At 45.4% G+C, this 23,106-nt stretch overlaps 1 protein-coding gene across 3 annotated transcripts in view; it reads right to left on the minus strand.

Moving 5' to 3' along the window:
- Positions 1-4,173: 4,173 nt before the first annotated feature.
- Positions 4,174-23,106, minus strand: part of nr5a2 (nuclear receptor subfamily 5, group A, member 2) — a 48,306-nt gene continuing 29,373 nt past the window's right edge. For all 3 annotated transcript variants that reach the window (XM_053854454.1, XM_053854455.1, XM_053854456.1), the window contains exon 7: positions 4,174-5,980. In XM_053854454.1, the coding sequence (XP_053710429.1) occupies positions 5,733-5,980 (248 nt within the window). In that variant the 3' untranslated portion in view covers positions 4,174-5,732. The remainder of the gene's footprint in view (positions 5,981-23,106) is intronic.

Below are 23,106 nucleotides of genomic sequence, written 5' to 3' on the forward strand. Positions count from 1 at the left end.
TTTTAAGGAGCACTTTTGAAACAAGCTGGCAGGAAAGAATGGTGGCGTGAACTGGCATCTCTGCCACAGGATTTACTGTTGAAAGTCACTTTGTGGCATCTCTCTCGATCCTTCAAAACTGCGCTTTATGCGAGCATGTTTGCACCACAAGCTACAGGTGAAATTTAAGGTGCTGTCAACAAGAATGCCCGATGTTCTGCTCGATATCTTCTGTCTGAGAGGCGAGGCATTTGACGTGATACAGCGAAGGTACTCCTCAACTTTCAGTTTGTTGATGGTGACAGCTGAGTTTACGTTTCTTCATCACCATCAGATCTGTACGCTGCTTAATAGGCACAGAGGTTCTGGTTCTTCAACACATCCTCACTCCCTTGGCATCAGATACAGACTGTTTCCAAGTGAAGACTGCGTTTTCTGATGCAGCACACGCGGGTCAATGAGGCAGGTGGAGGTGAAAGATGAGCCATGGAGGGTGTCCACATAAGTATAGCCAAAATGTGAGTGGCATCCACTGCGTCGCCCCTGAAACTCACAGCCACAAACGCACTGGCGCTGTAGCCAGGCCTCCACTAACGTCCTCATGCCTGTTCATTTGCCTCAGTTGCACTTCTACATTGACCTGCTTTTGAAATGCAAGTTAATGTTCAGTCTTAACAGGGAAGAGCTGTCATTTCAATGGCTTGGAAGACCAAGTTCTCCTTGACACTTCACACCCATGCCACCTCCCTGGTGGGCATGGAGGGCTTCTTGCTTACTGACCTGCCCACCTAGCTCAGCATCGCCCACTCGGCTTCCTGGACCTTCAAGTCTCGGGCTGCACCGTTCTTCACAAAAGTTGGTAGTGGATCCCAAAATTTGGACTAAGCTCCCCAGCAATGTAGTGAACACAAGCAGCTTCAAGGGTCAAAACTTCATCACTGAATACCTGAAGTGAAACACGTGCGAGGATGTGAAAAAGCTAGTGAGCTGCATGAACAAGTGTCTGCGTTGAAAATACTCAGGTGATCTGTGTGTATTTCATTTTTCATCTCAGTGGATTCATCCGATCTGAAGCCTCGCGAAGCCAGTCACTGAATGAAAGGACATCATAGTAGTGATGTTATTTTCTGATGACTCGACATAACTGATCTTATTGGTAGCTGTTCATTTAGCATTGAAATTCAAATTTAATAACCCATGTTTTTTTTTTTTTTTAGTTTTTTAATTTGATTGAAAAAAAAAACCCTCAGTTGATCTTGTCCCTCCAAACTGATTTATTTATTTTTATTATTTTATCTTTACTATGATATGTTGTTGCCTATGTTCTATCCATAGCATCTATATTTGAAAATATCATAGATAGCGGTGAACACAGCCGGACCCCAGGGGCCAGCGGGAACTCATTCTCAAAACACACAGTCGGCACGAAGAAGAGGGCGCTGCAGCTCTTTCCTCACAGCCAATGCCGACGTTATCAGTCCGTTGTGTGGCTGTTTTCATAGCACAAATCAGCCATTCGTGTGCGCACGACTGTGTGTGAGTGTTGCAGCCAGTGGATGTTTATGGAATCTCTTTTTTTCTGAAACTTCATTTAACTAATGATAACAATAAGCAGCCCACATTTTTTTGCCCGCTGTCCATAGCTTTATTTTTATGAAACAACAAGTCACATTTTTTCTGTTTTCCAAAGCTTTTTTTAAAGTAAAAAACAGCTCACATTTCTTCTGTGTTCCAAAGCTTTATTTAAATTTAATTAAATTATATACAGTATGTTTTTGCCTTTTTTCCAAATGATTGTTTAAACCACAAAAACATTAAGCAGCTCAAATGAATGTCAAAAAAATGTGCAAATTGTTGTCATATTGTTGACCATATTTTTGTGCCAAAACACACGTACATTGAAAGAAGAAGCATCTTGTGTAGTTAAACTCCTAGAACTTACCTTCTCACATGGAACAAAGACAGAATGGTTTTCCATGCTCACAGGACCTGAGGTACAGTAGGAGCCCACCAGCCCATGTAGATGAGAGCAATGAATTCTTCAATAAGTGGGTGGAGCCAGATGGCAGTCTGCAACGCCCCCAACATTTAGCCACCATTAGCAGCGTCTCCTGACAAGGTTGTTCAATTGTCTTCATGGGTTTTGGAGATACTTTGATATAGGGGCGATCAATTGGGTCTCATCTTCAGCGTGTTCTTGTAAAAGAGGCCTCCTTCAAGTTTGACGCACACAACTCTGGTGAGCAGAACCACTGGCTCAGACAAGTGTGTGTGTGTGTGTGTAAGAGACGGTGAGGTTTTTCTCCGACCAGCACGCTGTCCAATCGTATGATCTTGGACCCCGTCCAGAGCCGAGCCGGTCCTGGAGCCCTGCACTCGCTCCGACAGTGCGGGGAGAGCAACATCTCAGTAAACATGACTGATGTGGATCCAGAGTCTAAAAGCTTCACACACTCGTCCGCTCCACTCCGGGCTGTTTGTGTGACAGTGTTTACGCGTGTGTTGGAGAAAACTCCGCCGATGCGTGTTATCGCTTTTGGCAACGTATTCATTTGTGTTTTTCTCTCCATCTGTGCAGTTTTTCTCTCTCTCTCTCTTCGCAGCTGATGTCCACCTTCTGGGATGCGCACACCGCGCATCTCTGAGTGTTTTCACCCGAGGCTCCACTTGTTAGCGTCTGTTGATAAATGTATATACATTATTTATACAAATTCCGGCTGATTGAAAGCAGGTTGAGCACTTGTGCAGACCGAAGGAGCGGAGAGCTGGAGGTGACGACTGAGCGCCGTAACCAGCAACTGTTGCGCTGGCGGCCTGCGATCATGTGACCCACCTGTCGTTCACCGCTCTAAAAATGAAAGCATTCCTTCACAGCGTTGTTAGCTAACTGGCGCGGCGCGGGATTCTAGCTCCTGAGAGTCCATCATGTGGTCTACATCCGACACGTGTGCGCGGCATCAACTGAAGAGTGAAGCAGGGAGGCGGTAAACTAAGTGCACAGACTTGACCGACACTTTTCGTGAAGCTCAGATCGGGGAAAGCCGTCGCCACCTTCTGGTTCAGCCTCCGTTCTTCTGAAAACCGGGGAGAAACTGAACTGAGGGGAACATGTTTCCTACTTCTGCTGACTCACAAACAGCTGAACCTGCACTCATTCTCACATTTGTTTCTCTTCCCTCCTCACTCCCTCCCCCTCTCCCTCACTGCTGCAGGAGCAGTGGTCCGAAGTGGATGTTTTGGCGGCTGCTGGTAGTCTTCACCCTCATCTGGACCTCCTTCTTCCTGCAGACTCCCGAAACTGGAGTCTCCTAAAGACTGTTCTCATAGTTCTCATAGTGACATCCAAAACACATGGCTGACCTTAACCAAGACTCTGAAACGAACTTGTGCCCAATTATAATTTTTACTTGTATTGATGGTTTAACCCTCTAAACCTTGTGAGGACAGGCCAAAATGTCCTCACAAGAAGGTGGCCTGTCAAGACTTGGTACACAGAAGTATGGCAAAACGTGCCCACAGAAACATACACACACTTAGCCCACTCACACAGGCTCTCACACTTACTGTACACAGAGACACATTAAGACACCCAGCGACTCAGATCCAGACACATACTCTCACACACAGTGACAGACAAAGAGATACATCACCACATGCAGAGTGACGCACAGTTTCACACAGGAAGAAGCAGATGCACCTGGCAGGTTGACTGTTTTGCTCAGTGACAAGCCTAATATCGTGGTCCTTTTCTGGAGTCTGTGACCTTGACCTTGTCGACCCAGAGTTTATTCTGTTTTGTTTCATAAGAAGCTTTTCAGTAAAAGCCAATGTGGATCACATGATTTGGTCAAGCGCCCTCTTACCACATGGAGCCAGGTGTGGAGATGTTGGACTGTGATACTTTCTCTGATGGCTGTGGCTTCACTAGTGTGCACAGGATTTAATGACAAACCGCCTTGTTTGAAAAGCTGTGAAGCTTCACCTGTATTTTGGTTTCTCTCAATGACAAAAAAAAAAGAAAAAAGACTGGAAATTGGCAAAGGTAAAGCAACCTTTGACCACAGATGTTTCAGTTAATTTGTTTTTTTTTCTTTTATTCAGATATCTGATTGTATTGTTATTAATATTATTTTTATCTCTTTATTTATATTTCACCACCTGTAGTTGACCAGGACATGTTTTTTTTTTTATATATATAAATGTATTGCACATTTATTTCTATTTTTTTTCTTCCCGTGCTATTTTTGAATTTCACAATGTGCTGGAAATTCCATTTGTCCCTCAGCTAAAACCTGTTCTTTGAAATGGCAGTGTTCACTTTCTGAACTTTTTTTTTCCCTCTGACTAATAACACCTGTTGCAACGATCCCTACCAAACAAATTGGCTGTTTAAATATTGTTTTGTCCACTTACGTTTTTTTCTTTTTTTTTCATTAAACGGGGTGAAGTGGATTTGAAGGAAGGTGTTTTAAATATATTTTACCATTAAAATCTGGTGATAAAAATGTGTGTGTCCTGGTGGTCACTAACAGAATGTGGAGAAAAAAAATAATTTAATTTAAAGAATTATAAATTAGATTTGGATATTGAATGAATGAATATGATTTTTTTTCTGTCATTCAAGATGAAATGATAAATTAAAAAAACAGAAATGTGTAGTTTCATTTTTTGTCATCAAGTGACAATTGACTTTTTATTTATTTATTTATTTTTTACTTTTTTGTCGTTCCTTTTTGTTTCAGGTAAATAACTTTTGTCGTCTGAAGTGTTCTTTTTTCTCCAAACAAGTGTTTCTGAGTGAGTGTGAGCAGCAAGAACATCCCAGACGAAAGGCAACAGTAAACAAATTTATTGTGGCGCGTACACCTCACGTCATGTAACATAGATGGAAACCCAATAACGCAATAAATTATCTTCATTCAGCTCGACCAGTGACAAACTGTACATCCACTGTAAATAATAACAATAATATTAATCATGAAAAAACATCTTTACAAAACAGGCGGAGATGAAACAGCAACACCAGGAGAGCGGGGACGTGGTGATTCTTGATTTTAGTGTCTCACGACATCCTTGGAGCGTCAAACAAACACTGTACACACGTCCGAGAGCCAAACAGCCTTTTTCTTTTCTTTCGTGGAGGAAACCGTCGCCTCCTACGTGAATGTAAACACCTGCTGAATTATTCTTTTTAGAAAATTTACACCATGAATACTTTATATATATTTATATATTTGTACATATTTTCATTCACATCTGCACGGTTAGCTAGCGTGGAAATGAAATAAGGCGAGACTCACGAAACTGTGACATCACAAATCTTTTTTTTTCTTCTTTTTTTTTGAAATGATAACACTGATTATAAAGTTTCTTTTTTTTTAACTTCTTTTTTCGTGTCTGTCTCTGCAGCTTTGGTCTTCCACGTCGATCAGAGTGAAGCGATTGTAAATAGGATGAGTGGGGCGGAGACGTGAACACTGTTTCTTCTTCTGAGGTACGTTGTTAAAAAGGAAGAAAAGGAGGGATGAGGAGGGGACGACCGTCACCAGATAAAGTTGTTTGTTCATCCAAGGTCTTCTGAGACCTTTTCTTTTTTGAAGTTCATTCTCCTCCTGCCTTCAGAGAACTGACAAGTTTTTTTCTTTTTTTTTTCTTTCAGTGAGAAGGCGGACCGTCGACACGCTCTGTGGAGAGTCTCTCACGGTTCCAAGGGTCACCTCTCCTCAGTGAAGACTTCCTCTCTGGTCTCCTTCTTAAGCTCTCTTGGCGTGCAGCATCTCGATGAGCAGGTTGTTGCAGGGGACGTCTCCGTTCAGGTGTTTGTAGTACAGGTACTCCTCGGCCTGCAGACTGATGGCCCGGATCTCGGGCAGCCGCAGGAGCAGCTGACCAAACTTGTCCGTTTGCTGCGGGTAGTTGCACATGACGTAGTCCAGCAGCGCGGCGTTGACCTGCTCCTGCACGCTCTCCACCAGGTGGAAGTTCTCCAGGTTCTTCACATCTGAAGCAGAAGACAGACGGAGAGAGAGGTGAGCAGGTCGCCTCCGTCACAGCTCCACCGCCGCTGTAAACATGCGCTGGCATGACCAAAACACCCTCCCACTGCCAGCCGTCCCCTGAGAGGACCAGGTGAAGACGCCCCCCTCCCCTCGAGACGCTCAATCCCCCAGACTCTGAATTATGTAGGCCAGAGTCACTTCCTTAAAAACAAGGTGTCACAAGTGTTTCCTCGACGCCTCCCACTGGTTGTTTACACTCCTACTTTATGTACCTCTCAACTCGCGCCTGGTGGGAGCTGGAGGTATGGGGGGTCAATAACAAGCACACCTGGGGTTCAGGCTCATTGTAGCGAAAATGTCCTACATGGATGGAAGTGAGGGAGAAAGTTGCACGTGTGTGTGTGTGATCTTGTATTTATCTGACTGACCCCGGGGTCGAGGCGCTCACAGTTGCCTAATGTGGACGCAGTCCTCGCGTGTGGTTGACACCTCGAACCACACTCACACACTTAATCTCCCCCAGACTCACTCTGTTCGCTAATCCGTGGAAATACACACTATATTCACCCCCCCCCCCCCCCCCTCCCTCCTCACCCAGCCAGAGGAGGGAGGGGGGGGAGATAAATCAGCAGCTAATGAGGTCTAGAGAATGGGAAGCGGCTCCTCCAAGGCACTTCCATCTACGATGCACTCTACCATGCTATAACACATCTCTGTGTGTGTGTCTGCGCCAGTGTGGGTGTCGCGTACTCCTTCACCCTGACCTCCGGCTGACACCATGGTGGGCTAGCTAGTCAGACGGAGGCAGGGATAAGGACGTGCGTGCGTCCTGGGACGGAGAAAACCTCACCCTCTGCAGGCTGGGACTCCAGCTATTTTCATTCTCAAAACCCAGACACACATGGGCCGCACAGGGATGACGGAGAATCAGACGACACATTTGTGGCTCCCTGAGAAGCCTCGACCTGATGCTCATGAGCAGCGATGGACGTGTGAGGCTTCATGAAACAGCGCCCTCATTTTCAGAGCCCACTAGGTGGCACTCACCGCTCTAAAATCCTTGGATTTGAACAACCATTTCAACGAAACCTTACATTATTTTTTATACCAAGCCGCCTTCTACTGAGCTCTGAATATAAAGACACTGTTTCATGAAGCCTCATCAGCACGATGCTCCGGCTGGAGGGGTTCATTTACTGAGTCGATATGATCAACCATCACAACCAAGCAGCGCTGGAGGTCAGCAGGTCTTTTTAAAATATCAAGAGACGACCTTTAATGCTGTTTGTGCCACACAATGATGGTGCCAGTTCACCGACAGACGACAGCAATATCAGCCGATGACTCGATGAAACAGACACTCACTGTCTGCACACAATTCATTGTAATTCATTGTATAGAAATGCACTCAAACAAGTTTAAAAAACGAAAAATGAAGTTGCCAGTCGCATTTCAGAACTCGCTAGGACAACACACACAGTCCTTAAAGACATGTGGATCCAGATCTGTACCTCAATACACCTCAACATTGTTAAACTATTATGAATATTATTATGTTCTTTCACTCCAACATTTTCTGAGAATGTCAGTGAAATCTTGTCTCTTTTTGCAAACAGACAGACAAATAGATGCCAACATTATTGAGACATACGTTTGTATATATATTATAATACACTTCTTTCCAAGAATATGAATGCAACAACTTCCTGTCAGACTGCAGCTATAGTGTGTTAAGTGTTGTGTTACTCGCTGCGACCCCCCCCACACACACACCTCCTCCTTTTCCTCCTTCTCTCCCTCCATCTCATCGTTCAGTCACTGTGGGACTAATTATCAACTTTTTTTTTTCCATATAAAACAGCCACAGTTCATTGCAGCGCCGCGTCCGAAGACTGAAATGGAAACCCCGAGGTCCCGCGGAATACACAGCGTGGTTTGACGAGCGATCACGGCAGAGCCGACGACCTAACCGAGACACACACACACACACACACGTCTGAAATCCAACCGTCCGCTGCGATTTTTAATTAGTCCAAACCTGCACGGTGCTGCGACTCTGCACCTTCACAGGCCGCACCATCAACCTGCTTTGGTTTCTCCACCGAGTGCATGTGACGGTTCCGCTGAATGGCAGTGGCGGGGTTAGCGCCGCGCCATCGCAGACAGGAGGTTGAAACCCAGCTTGAAGAAATGCTGTTCATGTGAGTTTGCACGAGTTTCATCCGATGACTGTCGGTGTCATGATTCACTTTTACTTTGGTTTTTGTAACTTCCGTTTTGTCCTCTGTTTCCTGGTTCATGGCACACGGCTGGGGTCAATCTTCTAAGCAGCATCACCAGCTCATAAGCACCTGGACTCCAGCAATGTGTGCCAGATCGGCCTCGTTTGTCGCTCGTGGTAAATTGGCTCGTTCCTTCACTTGTTTGCTTATTTGGATTAGTCTTTCTGAAACCATGGTGCCTGAGTTTCCTGGTTTGTTCTGTGATGTACTATTTCTGTTCATTGTGTTTTCTCTGTTCTCTGTTTACAGATTTAAGTTTGTTTGAATCTCCCAGTTCGGTTTCTGTTGGACTCAGTTTCTTTTCTCAGTTTTTGACTATTGACATTTTGACTATTTTTTCCTGATTCTGTGACACTTTCCGCTCTGTTTTTTTTTTTGTTGTTGTGAATTATTAAATATTGTACCTTGCTCCGCACCTTGCGTCCTGCAAGTTACTCATCACGGCACTTGGGTCCAGCTCCGTGTCTCGAGCATTGAACTAGGGTATGACTCTCTCTTCGGAAAACTCCTGATCCTCTGGACCAATAAACATCTCTGTCACGTGCAGAGAATTCCCTCAGGAACTGAGCCTGTGATTCCGCCTATGTCCAGAAGCGACAAGCCCATAAACGCCGGCTGAGTCTGCTGTCAGTAAACCCAGTCACTTCCTGTATCCCGCAACACACTTTTTATTTGACTGCATCAAACCTCAAGTCGCTGTTTACCTGGCAGCCAGAAAGAGGATGCAAAGTCCAGAGCGTTTTACTGCGCCCCCACTGTCAACACTTGATTCTCTAATAGCCCTCCTTCGCGTTGTCTCCAATCAGAGATCGGGGCGTTGACAGAACCCAGCAACCTCCACTGAGAGTAGGTTAGAGAACTAGTAACCTGAAACACGCCGAGCTGCCTTTTCATTGGAGCCAGCGTGTGTTTGTGCGAGGCGAAGGGTCGGTCAAGGCAAATAAGAGTGACAGGGTCCGGGGCAATGACCAGCTGGTTCCTGGTATCACTAGAAGTAGGCCTTTATCGGAGTCATTTGTAATCTGAGCCTTTATTTCCCGCTCACCCTGGTCAACTTATGAAACCAGGAGCAGCTATCCACAGAAGCTGGAGAGTGTCTCTCGCCCAGTTGGAGGTTTATTCAGCCCTGGTGTATTTATGCTCACCAGCAAACACGTTTCCTCGCTCCCCGGAGCTCTCGGCTCACTTGTTCTCCTCCAAGTCCCGTTTGGGGAATTCCCGCTCTCAGATACAAAAGAGGGGGGTTTAGCTCAAGTAGTGAGCGCTTTTTAACATTTAATGGGGGTTCCTTGACTCTAAACACGTTGAAGAGAAGAACTGGCACCTAGCGCGCCGCGTTAGCGTTTCCGAGCTGCTCCCTTTATTTGCCGACGCGCGGCTTTTCGGTTCAAAACCCTTTCAGATCAAATGTTACGGCAGTAATTAACACACTGGAAACAAAGCCTAATTAAGTTTGAGAAAGTGACCTTTTGTCTGCGGTGTTGACCCCTCACTTCCTGTAGCTACATGCCCTTAAGCTAACATCCACACCAATATCCAGGGGCAAACTATTCTCGGAGCTAACCATGAATAATAATAATAAAAAAAAGAAGAAGCCTAACAGGTCCGAACAGAGCATCAGTTGGGACTTTGGTTGGTGTGTCAGTATAAATCATGAAGGCTCAATTCAGCCGCAGACTTATCAAACCCTCCTTTAGCCACCTGAGGGGAGCGAGGGGGGGCGGGAGGGGGGACAACGCCATGTGGCTATGAAAGAGAGCCCAGAACCATTTGGGGATATATTAAGTCAAACCACGGCTGACAACATTACTACTGTTGTTAAGCTAAACAGGTAGTGGTTGCCGCGGTTCTGTCGCCCAAGGACGGGTCGGCGGGTTTGGCAGGGTAATGGAGACAGGTCGAGTGATATTGAAAGGAAAGTGCCTTAGGTATGATAAAATAAACAAGAGAAAGGGGGCTGAGAGCAGCGAAGAGACGAGCAGCTCTTATTGACTATGCTGGCTGGAAGGTGCTGGGGATTCATCCTGAGATGGAGGAGAAAACACATTTACATCCTGTATCACTTGCTTTTGTCTGCCGTTGTGTAGCTGTTGACTTTGAGGGCTTCGACAGATGGATTCTGCCAGAAAGGTTAACATCAGTGTGAAGGTTTGACACGAGGTGCATGTAGCAACCGCTTTTGTTGTCTCTTCTTCTTTCGACATAAGACGCACTTGTCTCCGGGCGACTCTCACACCAGAGCGTTTTATTTTTCCATAACTTCGTGGAAAGTGCATCGGCGCTCAAGTTTAACTCGAGCTAACCCAGTGCAGTTGCACACAGCTTGTATTACCAGTTGAGTTTTCACAAGAGGTTCATGTAAATCAATGACGACAACTGGTGATAACATTATGACCACCGCTGCCGCTATTTCTGTCTTCAGACACGCGACACAGCAGTCAAGTGAATTGTGCGACTGTGTTATGGGACCAACATGCCTTAGTCAGCTCCACTCTCATGTTGCCAGCGCTTCATAGACTTCATTGACATCTGAGTGGATGGAAAGGTGTGGACCCTCTGCAAATTGCTACCAATGAACCCTACCAAGTTACTCGACAAGTTAGCAGCTCAAAGACAACATCTGGTGACTCACTGAGAATCAGAATGATCAAGCAATGTTTTGGAGCAATATCGCACAGTACGGAACTATAAATACATTTAGTTGAGCTGTAATTTTGCCTTCAGTTCATGCAACACTGGCCCACTTCTATGGAGGTTGCGGTTTATGTTGCTTTGATGAATGTAAATGAATACTGGATGATTCAACCTATCAGAACATCAGAAATGTGTCGTCACCTGCCCGAAGGTAAAACCAAGTGGTGATGAGATCGCTCACCCTACATGACAACCTTTGAGCTTTGATGACATCATTCAACAGAAGATCCATGTATGTGTCGGCTCCACATGCCTTACGGAGCTGTGGAAACCGGACCACCAACTGAGCCCATCTGGTCCTGCACCTCCATCACGTGTCCCTGTTGTCTGCTCTTTGTGTTCTATTTTTGAAGAGTCGCCTGATCTGATGCTGCAGTTGCTGATTTCTGATCTAGAAAACTTGTCTCAGCATTATGAAAATCTACTCGCCGAAGGGAGACTGACTGGCTTGCATCAACAATGAACCTGGTGCTTAGCCCTCAGTGGCCTCGCCTCCAATTGTCTCCCTTGCTCACGGCTGCTGCCCCTCAGAGATGGAGCCAAATGCCTTTCAATCATCCACCCTCAGTCACACCAGTGATGCCGTGCCCTGCCACCTTTGTTGTCTGGACTAGACTTGATGCTCCGATCACTCGGTAACTGAGCGTGATCGGCCACTTTCAGCGTGATCGGTGAATGACAGCCGGCGCTCTGATGAAGCCCCGCTGGTTGTGATACGTCCGCTCACTCAGCAGCAGCATGTCTGCTGTAGAGCTTCTTTCAATCTGTCATGTAAAGTTTGCATCCTGCAGCACATACACGGGAAAATGCTGCGCAGGGAAGCGCCTTCAAATTAAACACGTCATTTAAAGCGCCAGCACTTGACGGAGTTTTCTTGAAAGTGAGACCACTGGTTTCTCAGCAGCAGGGTGTTAAGCGCGCCGGTCCGAGCGTGTCATTCGGAATGACAAGAAATAACTAGCAATTTCACTGAGCTAGATGACCAGCCTTTCTCAGGCGTTGTTTACATGGAGACGGAAACAGAAACAACCAGATCCATCGCCGTTTTGGAGTCAGGTGCAGCGTTTGTTAGCCACCTGAATCTGAAACTTTTGAAAACATCCTAAATGCAGTGCTCTCTGTCTCGGAATCCCGCTGCAGTATGTTAATATTTCACAGACATAGCACAGTCTGTAGAGACTCACCTGCGACATCTCGCATCGAATTAAATAACCGCTGCATTCAGCAAGTTTTTTTCTATTTTTGCCACCTTGAAGAGGCATGTAAAACGTGTGTATTTAAATGATTTAAAGTTCATTTTTCCACATCATGCACTCAGAAGGTCTCATCATTTTGATGGGAAATTCCTTGTCAATCCATGTGGTCCTGATCAGAGCCTCCCTAGTCTGGACCACGCTCTCTGCTAACCCCCCACGCACGCACCTTGCCAAAACAGCTCGCGGTCATACAGGCAGCTAACTGACTGTAATGTTTCGGTTAAATGAGCACTGATCTGGACAAAAGGACGGCATGTTAATGATTAGCTGCCTAATTAGACGGTTCAACTAAATCTTGAAAAATATTCGAGTCATCATTTGACAGGTGGCTGGACGTGGAATACGATGTGGATGTATGTGGGGGCGAGTGTGTGAACCTTGTTTACATTCAGTGCACTTTTGCACCCCTGGGCTAATTCCACGCAGGGTTTGTTTGGGGGTGTTGGGAGGCGGCGCAGGGAGGAGGGGGCATGTCAGCGTTCCTTGTTTATGATAAAGTGACAGAAAATCATTGGGGGGTCAAGTGCCCCACCCTCCCCCACCTCCAGCGCCCTGAAAACTCCTGCAGCAGTGGAGAAAGTGCCTGGTGTGGGAAGCCTCCCCTTTAATGAGACCATTAAAGGGCCCGTCTCCCCGTCAATAGATTTCTCTCATTCTTTCTTTGACAAATTTGAATTAATAATTCAGCGGCAAACGCCTGGGGATGTATATTTTCAGCATGAAGGACAGTTAATCCATAGCGTCACCCCCTCCTTCACTCACTCATTCCTCTGCCTCCCTCCCTCCCTGCGCTCCACCCTGTCTTCTCTCTCTTCACCCGGTCCTCATTTGATGATGAAGAGCAGCAGGTAGAGTGCTGACTGAAGAGGCAACTTCTCTTAACTTCTCTGTGATTCCAAGTCCCCCGTCACATGACAAGCCCAGTCAAGTGCAAATCTGGGTTTAATTTATTCCAAGCTATTGGACGTCGGTGGCACTGCAGCAACATCCCCTCAGGGTTGATGAAAAGACAGCTTACGGTCAGATCTGGTCGTGAAAACAACTCGCATCACAGCTACTCATATTGGACTACAGTAATACTCGAGTAATAATTCAGCTAAATGTAGACGTAGATGCCCTCTGCATGTTAGACTGCAGCGTCTTCGTATATTGCCATTAAAGAAGACTGAAGTGGGAGGAAGGATAAAACTATTCCGGGAGACTGTGACTGCACCATATGGGGGGGCTAAACCTGACAAGACACGGCAAAAATAGCTCAACATCACTGACATTGTTTGTCCATGACACAAATGGATAGCTGTACATTTCAATTGAAACCTGCAGCCTGTAAAGGGAATTTTAATTTATTTTCTTTCCTCCATTCCAAGAACTATAAGAAGAGGATGCGCTGTGATGTGAGTGAGCGCAGAAGGCGGTGGACTCTTCAGGCTTTGTGGACTAAAATATCCTTCAGGACAAGAATGAAGAGTGCAGTAAGGAGGTGTGAGGGTTCAGTAGCGGGGGTGTGGAGTCAGAGAAACACAGACAACGGTGGTGGAAGAACTAAGAGACAGAGAGCTGGGGCACCTGTCGGATCATCTGTGCTGCTCCAAAACGTTTAATCACAGTCTCTGGTTACACACCGCAGCACGCACACACACACACTCTGCCTCAAAGCTGGACTGGCCTCCCACAAGCGTCTTGTATCCACATTGTCTCCAGAAGCGGCACATAGAGAAGCTCCAAGTGCAAATGGAATGGTACAATCATATAGCAGCCACCTGACTGCCGTATAGCTTACCACCAGCGAACTTTAAACACATGCCTCTGTTCTGTCCGCATTCAGATGAGAGCACAATGACTGATAATCCACATGCCGCTCGGTACTGAGATGCCAGGCGGCTCCGTTTGTGATATCAGCGCAGTAGGTGAACGTAGATTTATTTTTACTTCTGATTTAATAGACGCGGGGCGATTGTTTCAGGGCTCAGCGCCTAAGTCGCTCAGGAATTGATGATAAATACTTCTTGAAATGATACAATGATCCTTGTTCTGTGAACTGACTGTTACTTCACTATTACGGAGTTCAGACGCCTTCTATCAGAAACTGTTAGACTGAGGATGAGGTAGGTTCCAGTTGACAAAAACAGAAAACTTTCCAAAATGTACTCTCATACTCTGCTTAGGTGCTGAGAGGCTGCATCACATCCTCACTCCCATGTCGTGATGTTGGAAAAGTGAACATATGCGTCCACTGAAGGTAGCCTTCAGCGTTGCACATTACACAGTAGGTTTTCAAGTGAAGCATACGGTATGTTCTGCCTTCCATGGTAGTACCATGATATAGTGGGCAGCGCATCACGTAGAAGAAAGATGGACATTAAGGTTAGCACTTCTTTCATTCATATGCATGTGCCAATTGCTATTAAAAGCTCCTCAAACAGCCGTGCGTTTCAGTCACGGTGACTTCCTGTCAGCAAGCGTTCCTGGCGCTCCCCCGAATGGAACGATACGTGTGGAAGGAAAATGTTTTGTACCTCATTGAAAGGCCATGCATCAATATGCCACGCGTAAGGCTGCCTTGTACGTCGGTATAGGATACGTCCACTTTCCCAATGTCAATATATTACGCCATGGGAGTGAGGATGTGTTGGCTGAGAAGTACCCTGCATCCATCTTTCCAGTTATCCATCTATCTATATGAAAGCACCACTAATTCAACAAGGTGAAAGAGTCAGAGCAGCAAGTGAAATCAGTCTCTGTTTTAATCTTTGGAGCTGATATCAGTGGTTCATTGCTAAATACATATAATGTCCTTCTTTATTACTGGTGCACTGACATACATCCATTTTCAAACTTTCCTTCCATGTGCATTGCCTTGTGTAGGTCTCAAGATGAGCTGATGAAAGATCCCCGCTAGCTTTACAATCAAAGTCAACCCAAAGAATTGATTTCTTTACCCCACAAAAATGTAACGCACAATTTACATTTGAGCAAACTACAAACCCTCATAGCTCTTGTGGCCTGGATTTGGTTTAAGGGCCTTCATTTCAGCTTGTCTACCGACCAAAGTGTTGACAGAGATCCCGTGTTCCCATTCATATATTTGCCTACCGCACTACTGTTATTATTGCATATTATTATACTATATTATTGGAAAACCCTTGCTATTTTACATGATGAAAGTATTGCCCCTAGAAGTCATACAGTAGATGAATGACGATTAAATAGTTTAGAGTTTCCAATATACAGCCCAAGTGATCCGAGAACATATAGGTGTTTGCATCTCCTTATTGAAGACAGCCACACAAGGCTTAGCAAGCATCGGAATCTAATCGTCGGTCACACGGCACGTTTGGTCAATCTATGGCTCTGTAGTAAGTATTGGCAAATGAGTAACACTAATGACACACGCAGAGTTATGGTGGCTGTAAATGGCTGGTCATAAAGATTCTTCTTTGCTGCGAGGATGACTGTTTTTGAGTCATACACTGTAGCTCTTAGTAAATCTTGAAAGAGCCAAGCAATATAATGGTTACAACTTGGCCAATGATTGACAGGGCGGCTGTGTGAAGCAGGGGCTCCATCAGATTGCATTTGTATTTTTGAACATCTGACCTGTGATACACTTCAGGGCAAAAGGGGCCACGACGTTAACCTCTGACTCGGATCCTGTGATGCTGTGTTTACATGGCTGACAATGAGTATGTGTGTTATTTTTATTGATGGGACCACAGATAGTGTTGCCGTGTGTGTGTGTGTGTGTGTGTGTGTGTGTGTGTGTGTGTGTGTGTGTGTGTGTGTTCACCATAAATACAGAAGTAGGAAGGAAAAAGAAATACAGCTGCTATGCTGGTGTTGTGCGGAGGTGAAGACGTGCAACCGGATCAATACATACATGGTGGCTGTGGCAATTCTTTCCCCGCTGTCATGCAACATTGCAGACCACACACGCTTAAACACACACACACACACACACTCTTAACAAGCGTTACAGTTGTAAATCCAGCACTTGTGTGTGAAACATTGATGTCTGTTCGATCAGAATCAGATTTGTTGGCAGTAGCTTTTCTGAGTTTACGAGGCTCTCGAGACCCGGCTGGAGAAAATGATCCCCACTGTGAGTCTGATCACTAGTCAAGCATGACAACTTCGCACACACCATCCATGCCGGAGATAATTATCTGCACGTGATAAAAAGGCAATTGTATGATCAAGATGTTTCCTTTCTGTTAGTGTGCGCCTTGAGTGCTGCTAGGACTCTATAGTGGTCATTCTTTTCTTAGAAATACATGCAATGAGTTGATATTTTTGCAATAGACACAGAACTTTGCAGAAAAACTTGTTTTTTGGCGAGTGGGAACTGTGTGAATTGTCTTGCTAAACTGAGCACGGGTAGTAGCTCCTTTATGAAAAGTAAAAAACAGTTGTATAATGCCGCAGCATATACTGTCCTTGAACTATTTTTTTATTTGTTATGTCAACACGATTATTCATTTTTAGCCAAGGAACTTTGAGGGCCCAAGATTATTAAAAATTAGTGAATGAAAAAAAGTGAATAAAATGAAAACATAAAATAGACTCTAAAAACCATGCACACTAAGTTCTGATATGGTCCTTGTTCCTTTTCTCCATCACTGGTCTCCAGGTCGCCATCCTTTTCACAAGTTATGATGCGTTTGGAGTAAGCAAGTATTTCTCCTCCTCCTGTCGAAGTATTGCTCCACTAACAATGAAGGATTAAACCTTAAAATATGACGTGATAAAAATGCAATGAAGCATGCCAAATAATGCCGGTCGAAATTGACAAACTTGCATATGACACTAAACAGATCTTGTACTCTGGTGCCTCCAGTGTGAAGTGAGCTTTACCTTAGCTCCATCAGTGCGCTGCATTGCCCAGCTTCGCTCTGACTGGCACGTACGAGTAAACATGGTGATGTCCACTTTTTGTTGGGTGAAGATGATTTTGTTCGCCGCGGCCCATTGGGCTTGGTGCAGCTCTACATTGTTATTTGAATGAAGATTTAAATTATTGTTAGTTTTGCATCAGAATGTTTATAAAAGAGTGTGAGTGAATGGAGTTTGTCTGCCTCGGACTAATGTATGCATGGAGCAACTGGCTTTTTCTGCAAATAATGTGGGCCTCCGTAGGGTACCCGGCAGCCCAGACCTGTCCTTCCCAGTCCAAGCAGACACCCCTTAGCCTTTAATTGGAGCGGAGCGCTGCCGAGGCAGCCGAGCGCTGGGACTAAAGCTGCAGCCACTGAGAATGCATTAGCATTAGCATTGCAACAGACCAACCTGTACATAATGATAACCTCAAGCTCTCACCACTGGGAGCGGCTCCCCCTTCGCACACTCCCACCCCCCCCTCCAACCGTACGCACCGTCACGTAAACAAGTGCTGTGCAGCCCCGGTGGTGAGCAACTTGACAAACGTAAGTGAGAGAGAAACGAGTTGCCGCCGCTCGGCTGAAAAGTGTGTGTAATGAACTTGAGTTCCATTGATCGGGACTGAGAGTACAGAACCGGGGGCTGTTTGTCCCAGAAGGGCTGCCGTACGGTAGCCCCTCATAAATGTTTGAGAGGCCCGCGCTGCCTGGCCGCTCTACCTGGGTGTAGACGGCACACACGCATCCAAGTTGATGCTGATGATGGACGGATCGCCGGCCTGTGATTGAGGGTATCGATTGCCATTTTAGTAAGATGACATTTAGTTGCAGGAAGAGACGTGGATGGAGGGGTGATTGAAGAAAAGTTTGGTGTCCTCACACTTTTCCAGTCTTTTCTCATTTGTTTTGCCAGGCGCGTCTTCCACTGTGCTCCTCTGCCCTTTATGCCCCGCGCAGGATTGATATCAGCGCAGATATCACTTGAGCAAACACCTGACGTGCTCACCACACGGCCTCCTTTTGACTGTTAAGTACCAGCTGGCGGGAGGTCCTGCCTGTTATGCAGCCGGTAATAAAAGTTGGCCATTGATTTTCTGTAGCAGCTTGTAACTGTTAATGTTGAAACATCAATAGCCAAAGCAAAGCGCTGGTGCCTTAATAGGAGAGCTAGAATGTAGAGGGCAGCAGCGCAGGCCGACTCTAAATCACAGAATCTATCCCTGCCGATCGATAGGACAGTAACTGCAAGTGTCCCTCTGCTTTCCTAATGTTTTATAATAAACTGACAGCCTGTAATAAGGCCGAGGGAGACGGAGAACCAAAGGGAGGGAGCAAGAGAGATGGAGGGCAACAATTCCTCCCACCATCTATAGCTAGTCCACCTTAAATCACCCCACATGGGAGTGCAAGGGAGAAGATGTTTTCCTCTTGTAGGAAAAAACTTGTCTGCTTGTACTTACTGCAACAGTAGTTAGAGTATTGATGGAGAGCAGGCAATGCCACACCATTGCTTCTCCTTTAGTCCCATGACCTGAATTTACATTTGAGTCATTTACTGCAGGTTTTCTCCCAATAAAAAGGGATGACACTTATTATTGTAGGTCTCTTGTAGGTCGGACATTACTGTTCTTGCCTTGTGTCAGATCTGGCAGCAGAGACAATCCCACTATGTTCCTTTAAAAGGGATTTGTTCTCTCTTGCTTTGGCGAGTTAGTGTGCATTAAACGTCACAGGTTTGAAGCTGGCGACACTTGAGCGGTGCAGAGTTCACCTGCACGTGAGCGGCGTGGGCGTGGACGCCGGCTCACTGGTTTTTACAACAGGAGTGTGCAACGTGCCTACGTCCTCCCATTCATGCAGTTGGTGGAAATAAACAACAAACAACACACAAAACCCACCACGCAGCTCAATGGGACTCCTGGTCTCTTATATTCATCTCTCTCACCCTTTTCTATTTATGAAGAAACGCAACTTTGAAACATCGACTCAAGGTCCTCCAGAAGTAATTTCAACATTGTGAGTCTCTGCAGACAATAAATATTATACAAAATGTCAAGTAATTAGTGGCTTCACCCACTAATTAGCTCCCCGGCTCCATTGTGTTTTAATGGGGTTCTGTTCTCCTGCGTGTAAATAAATATTGAATAAGATATTTTGAGATATGACAAATAAAAGTATGAATTGACAACAAACTGCTTCTACATCTATAAACTGAACTTGTGCTATTTCATTGGAGGATGCTCAGGTAAATACTAGACTCAAGTAAAAAGCAGTATAAAAAACTGAGCTTTAGCTCATAATATTCAGAATCATCAGCTTATCTCAAACATAAACAGGATTGCCAAAACCTGAAAACGCTTCCTGAAATCGTACAAAGTAGGATTTACTATTCACCGCAGTAACACTCCGGTCATCAAAAAACATGAACCAATGCTGTAGTATTTTACAAGTACGTATTGATGTGAACAAATTTTACGTTTTTTTTCCAATGACTAGATATTGTTTAATTAATAGAAGTAAGTCAACAAATGTCTGTCTCGTATTTTAAGGAGTGAGTCATGGTGACAGTGAAGCTCAATATCCCTCACAGTGTGCCCCCCACTGCTCTACACCACAGCTATTTAATGGCAACAGTAGCAGCAGGCAACAGTTGCTGGCTAGAAACCTGCAGCTCTTATTGCTTGATAAAGTCTGAAAGCCTTTTAGTCAGCCAAATTACAACAAATTCCCCTCAAAGTGGCAGCTACTCACCGGTGTTTTTATACTTTTAGGATAAAACTGACTGAAAATAGGAGGATACATTAGTTCATTGCAGAAGAACACACTTCTGCTGACGGCGAAAGTAAAGTCAGGACACTCACATATGATTAGTTGCTCGTGGCTTCTTCATTGACAAAGTTTGAGCTGTCAGACGGGCGCAGGTTTTTATTCAGTTGTTGGCCTGCGTAGAGAAGCTGATGGGCCGTAAAAAAGATTTGTTTGAGAAGTAGATGAGAGTCCGATGGTTTTCCATCAGCGGGCATTTGCCAGGCACTTTGAAGCCTTAAAAGAGGAGTGAGGAAGGCGCTTGAGACGCGCTTGAGACGCGGCAGGGGTTGTTTATGAACCTTAAATCTATAGTTCCCAGCTCGCGTTGGATCTCGCCTCACTGTATTTAATACTGGAGCAGACGTTGCACCAACCTAAACCTAAACCTACACAACCTTTCCGACAACTGAAAAAGCTGTGTTTTCCTGAATTCACCAGGTAGGTGTCTTGTAGGTCGGCCATTACTGCACTTGACTTGCGTATTGATCAGGTCAAAGGTAAAGATAATGACTAGCGCCTTGACAGAACAGAGATATTTCAGATCTGGCACCACAGATAATCCCGTTATGCTCCTGTAATGAAGTTGTGAAGTGTTGCAGCTGTTAGATGCTCTATTATTTGGCCCTACGTCGGTCTCCATGGGTGTAAATATTGAGCAGTTGCCGCCTCCTGATGTTAATCAATCCCTGACTGAACACTTAATGATTCGGTTGGTTACAGGAAATGAATATTTGCCAGGCTTTGCCGGGGAGACGGGGCGCAGGGTCTGAATTAGCCCTCTCCCGTTGGCCGGCCGGGGATCAGGGCATTGATCCTGAGCTGCCTCGGCTTCTGCCTAATTAGGATCCACCTGTCTGGGAAATGCTTTTCTCCCTCTTCTGTTGTTCGCAGAGACAGCTACGATAGACAACTGGAGGGGAATCGTGTTTGTCTTCTTTCATCAAGGTTAATCACGTTCGCCGTGTTTGTCTTGTTGTCAGCAGTTTGGTGTCTGACCTCGCGCACAACAAAACGGATGCAGTCTGTCCTCACCACTAGCCAAACATTCTAATGAGTGATACTTCCTGACAAAGCTCGAAATGATCTTTGTGCTTCAGGTGGAACAGTGGTCTTGTCTTCAGACTAACAAAGCACAGTTCAGTATTGTGCTATTTGATCTTCCAACTATAAAGTAAATCTGCCCAAGATGAAAGTCGCGAGGAATATTGTCACAGACTGCTGTTGATACTGTCTGTTATGTAGTACTGTTTGTGTACAATTATGCTTCATTTAGTTTCAGTTAGTCGCCTATTTTAATCCTAGCTATAATAACAGGTCACTTAATACTTAACATCCTGAAGATTTCACTTTACTTTCCATGTGCACGATTACCTCAAGAGCTTCAAAACTCAATCACCTCCACCCCATTTTTTTAGCAGCGTTTCACCCTCTAAAAGCTCCAATTTGGGTCCATTATTTAAAGCTTTGTCCACAAATGTCTGCTGGGAACATTTACCGCAGCGCAAAGTTTGGGCAGCTTTCTCTGGTTCTCTTCCCAGCTGACGAGGACTGGCAGCCTCTGTCTTGCTCAATTACGTGTGACTGGCTCTGACCTAAGAAACTGGTTACAGGCTCAACACTCTCTGACCTTAATCACTGCAGCCGCTTGGCTGTCATAGAAGCCGCACGGTGTTTTGTGTGAGGTTTTCATTCAAACGCTCTGAAGTACAGAACCAGAGCCGTCCAGCTTCTCCTGCCTGCGGTTGAACTGGTGACCCGCTCTTCACCTTTGGGCAGACATGTCACCCTGTCGCATAAACAGCAGTCCCTCAGCCGTTCTATTAAGTCTTTTAAAGGAAATCAAAGCCCCATTAAGGGTCTACTGACATCAGACTACTTATTCCTCACTGAACTCTGACCGGGGTATCACTCAGTCTCAATGGAGCCTTTAATGTGTGCGACTTTCTCCGCTTACACACACCCGCAATCCTACAAACACTGAACAGATCAATGCTGGCAGAGTGAGAATCTCCCTGTTGATGGAGGGAGACAGCCTTCACTTAAGACAGGCCAAAACGATAGGCGAGTGGAATCAAAGTGAAGAAGATAGATAAGACAGTCGGTGGAGATAAAACACATATAAACCACCAGTAGGATGAACACGGAGGACACAGCAGGACAGTGACAAGTATAGCCCTATCTTTATCGACGGCTATCTTAACTCAGAGCTCTTGTGATCCATGTGTCTGTTGGTCCTCAAGACTCAGAGCGAGGCTGAATAGAGCAAGTTATCAGAACACGCCGAACATTTAGACAGGAAAATAGATCTGAGCTTTAAATCTACAGCACAACCTCAACTTTATTTGTAGAGGTGCAACAATACTTTCTTATTCAATAATGCCTCCAGTTGGTGCTGACACATCCTTAAATTCCTTTAGATTAATGACCCTTCCCTGCACACACCTGTGTCGTATTCATTTCCTTTTAATTTAATTCTGGTGAAGCCCCTCCTCAATAGTCGCCCGCACCACAAGCAGCCCCCCTAGCAATCTTTACGTCGCCAGTGCTTGCCTTCTTTTGCGGGAGTCCTGGGCAGCAATGGAAAACAGGCACTGCCGGGGGCAATACACATCCCTTCGGTGGGTCTTTCATTATGGATGATGTGTCTGCCAAATTATTTAGACCCTGAGCCCCAGCATTACCCTGGCCCCATGAAAAAAGTCCACACAAAAACCGACTGCCGCACACACACTCCATCGTGTTCTAATGCCCCAATGACTCTTCCCTTTCGGACGATGTCGGGAACACAAACTTATCGTCTTGAAATATTTCCAAAGAATGAGCTGTTTCATCTTTCAAAGACCTAGTGATTCTCTCAGACGCACCTTCATCTCCTCAGGCGTCGACTATTGCAACAGTCTCCACAGTTGCCTCAACTGAAAAAAATCTATTGACCGTCTCCATCTCAGGCTGAACTCTGCTTTTAGCGAGATCCAAGAGAAACAACCACATCACATAAAATATCAACCCCGGTGTTGGTCTGGCTGTGATTTTCAAAAGATCACGCTGTTAACTGTTCAGATGTATGGAACACCCAGTTACTTCGGCTGGTAGTGTCGATACGAATCATGGTCCTGGTAGGCGTCCGCTTCTCCTTCCAAAAGTAAAGTTTGTACGTACATATTGTTTGAGTGTGTAAGTGCATCGAGTGTGTACCATGTTGCTGACTTGTGCG

This window comes from Synchiropus splendidus, chromosome 1 (genome assembly GCF_027744825.2).
Source record: "Synchiropus splendidus isolate RoL2022-P1 chromosome 1, RoL_Sspl_1.0, whole genome shotgun sequence".
NCBI classification, from domain to species: domain Eukaryota; kingdom Metazoa; phylum Chordata; class Actinopteri; order Syngnathiformes; family Callionymidae; genus Synchiropus; species Synchiropus splendidus.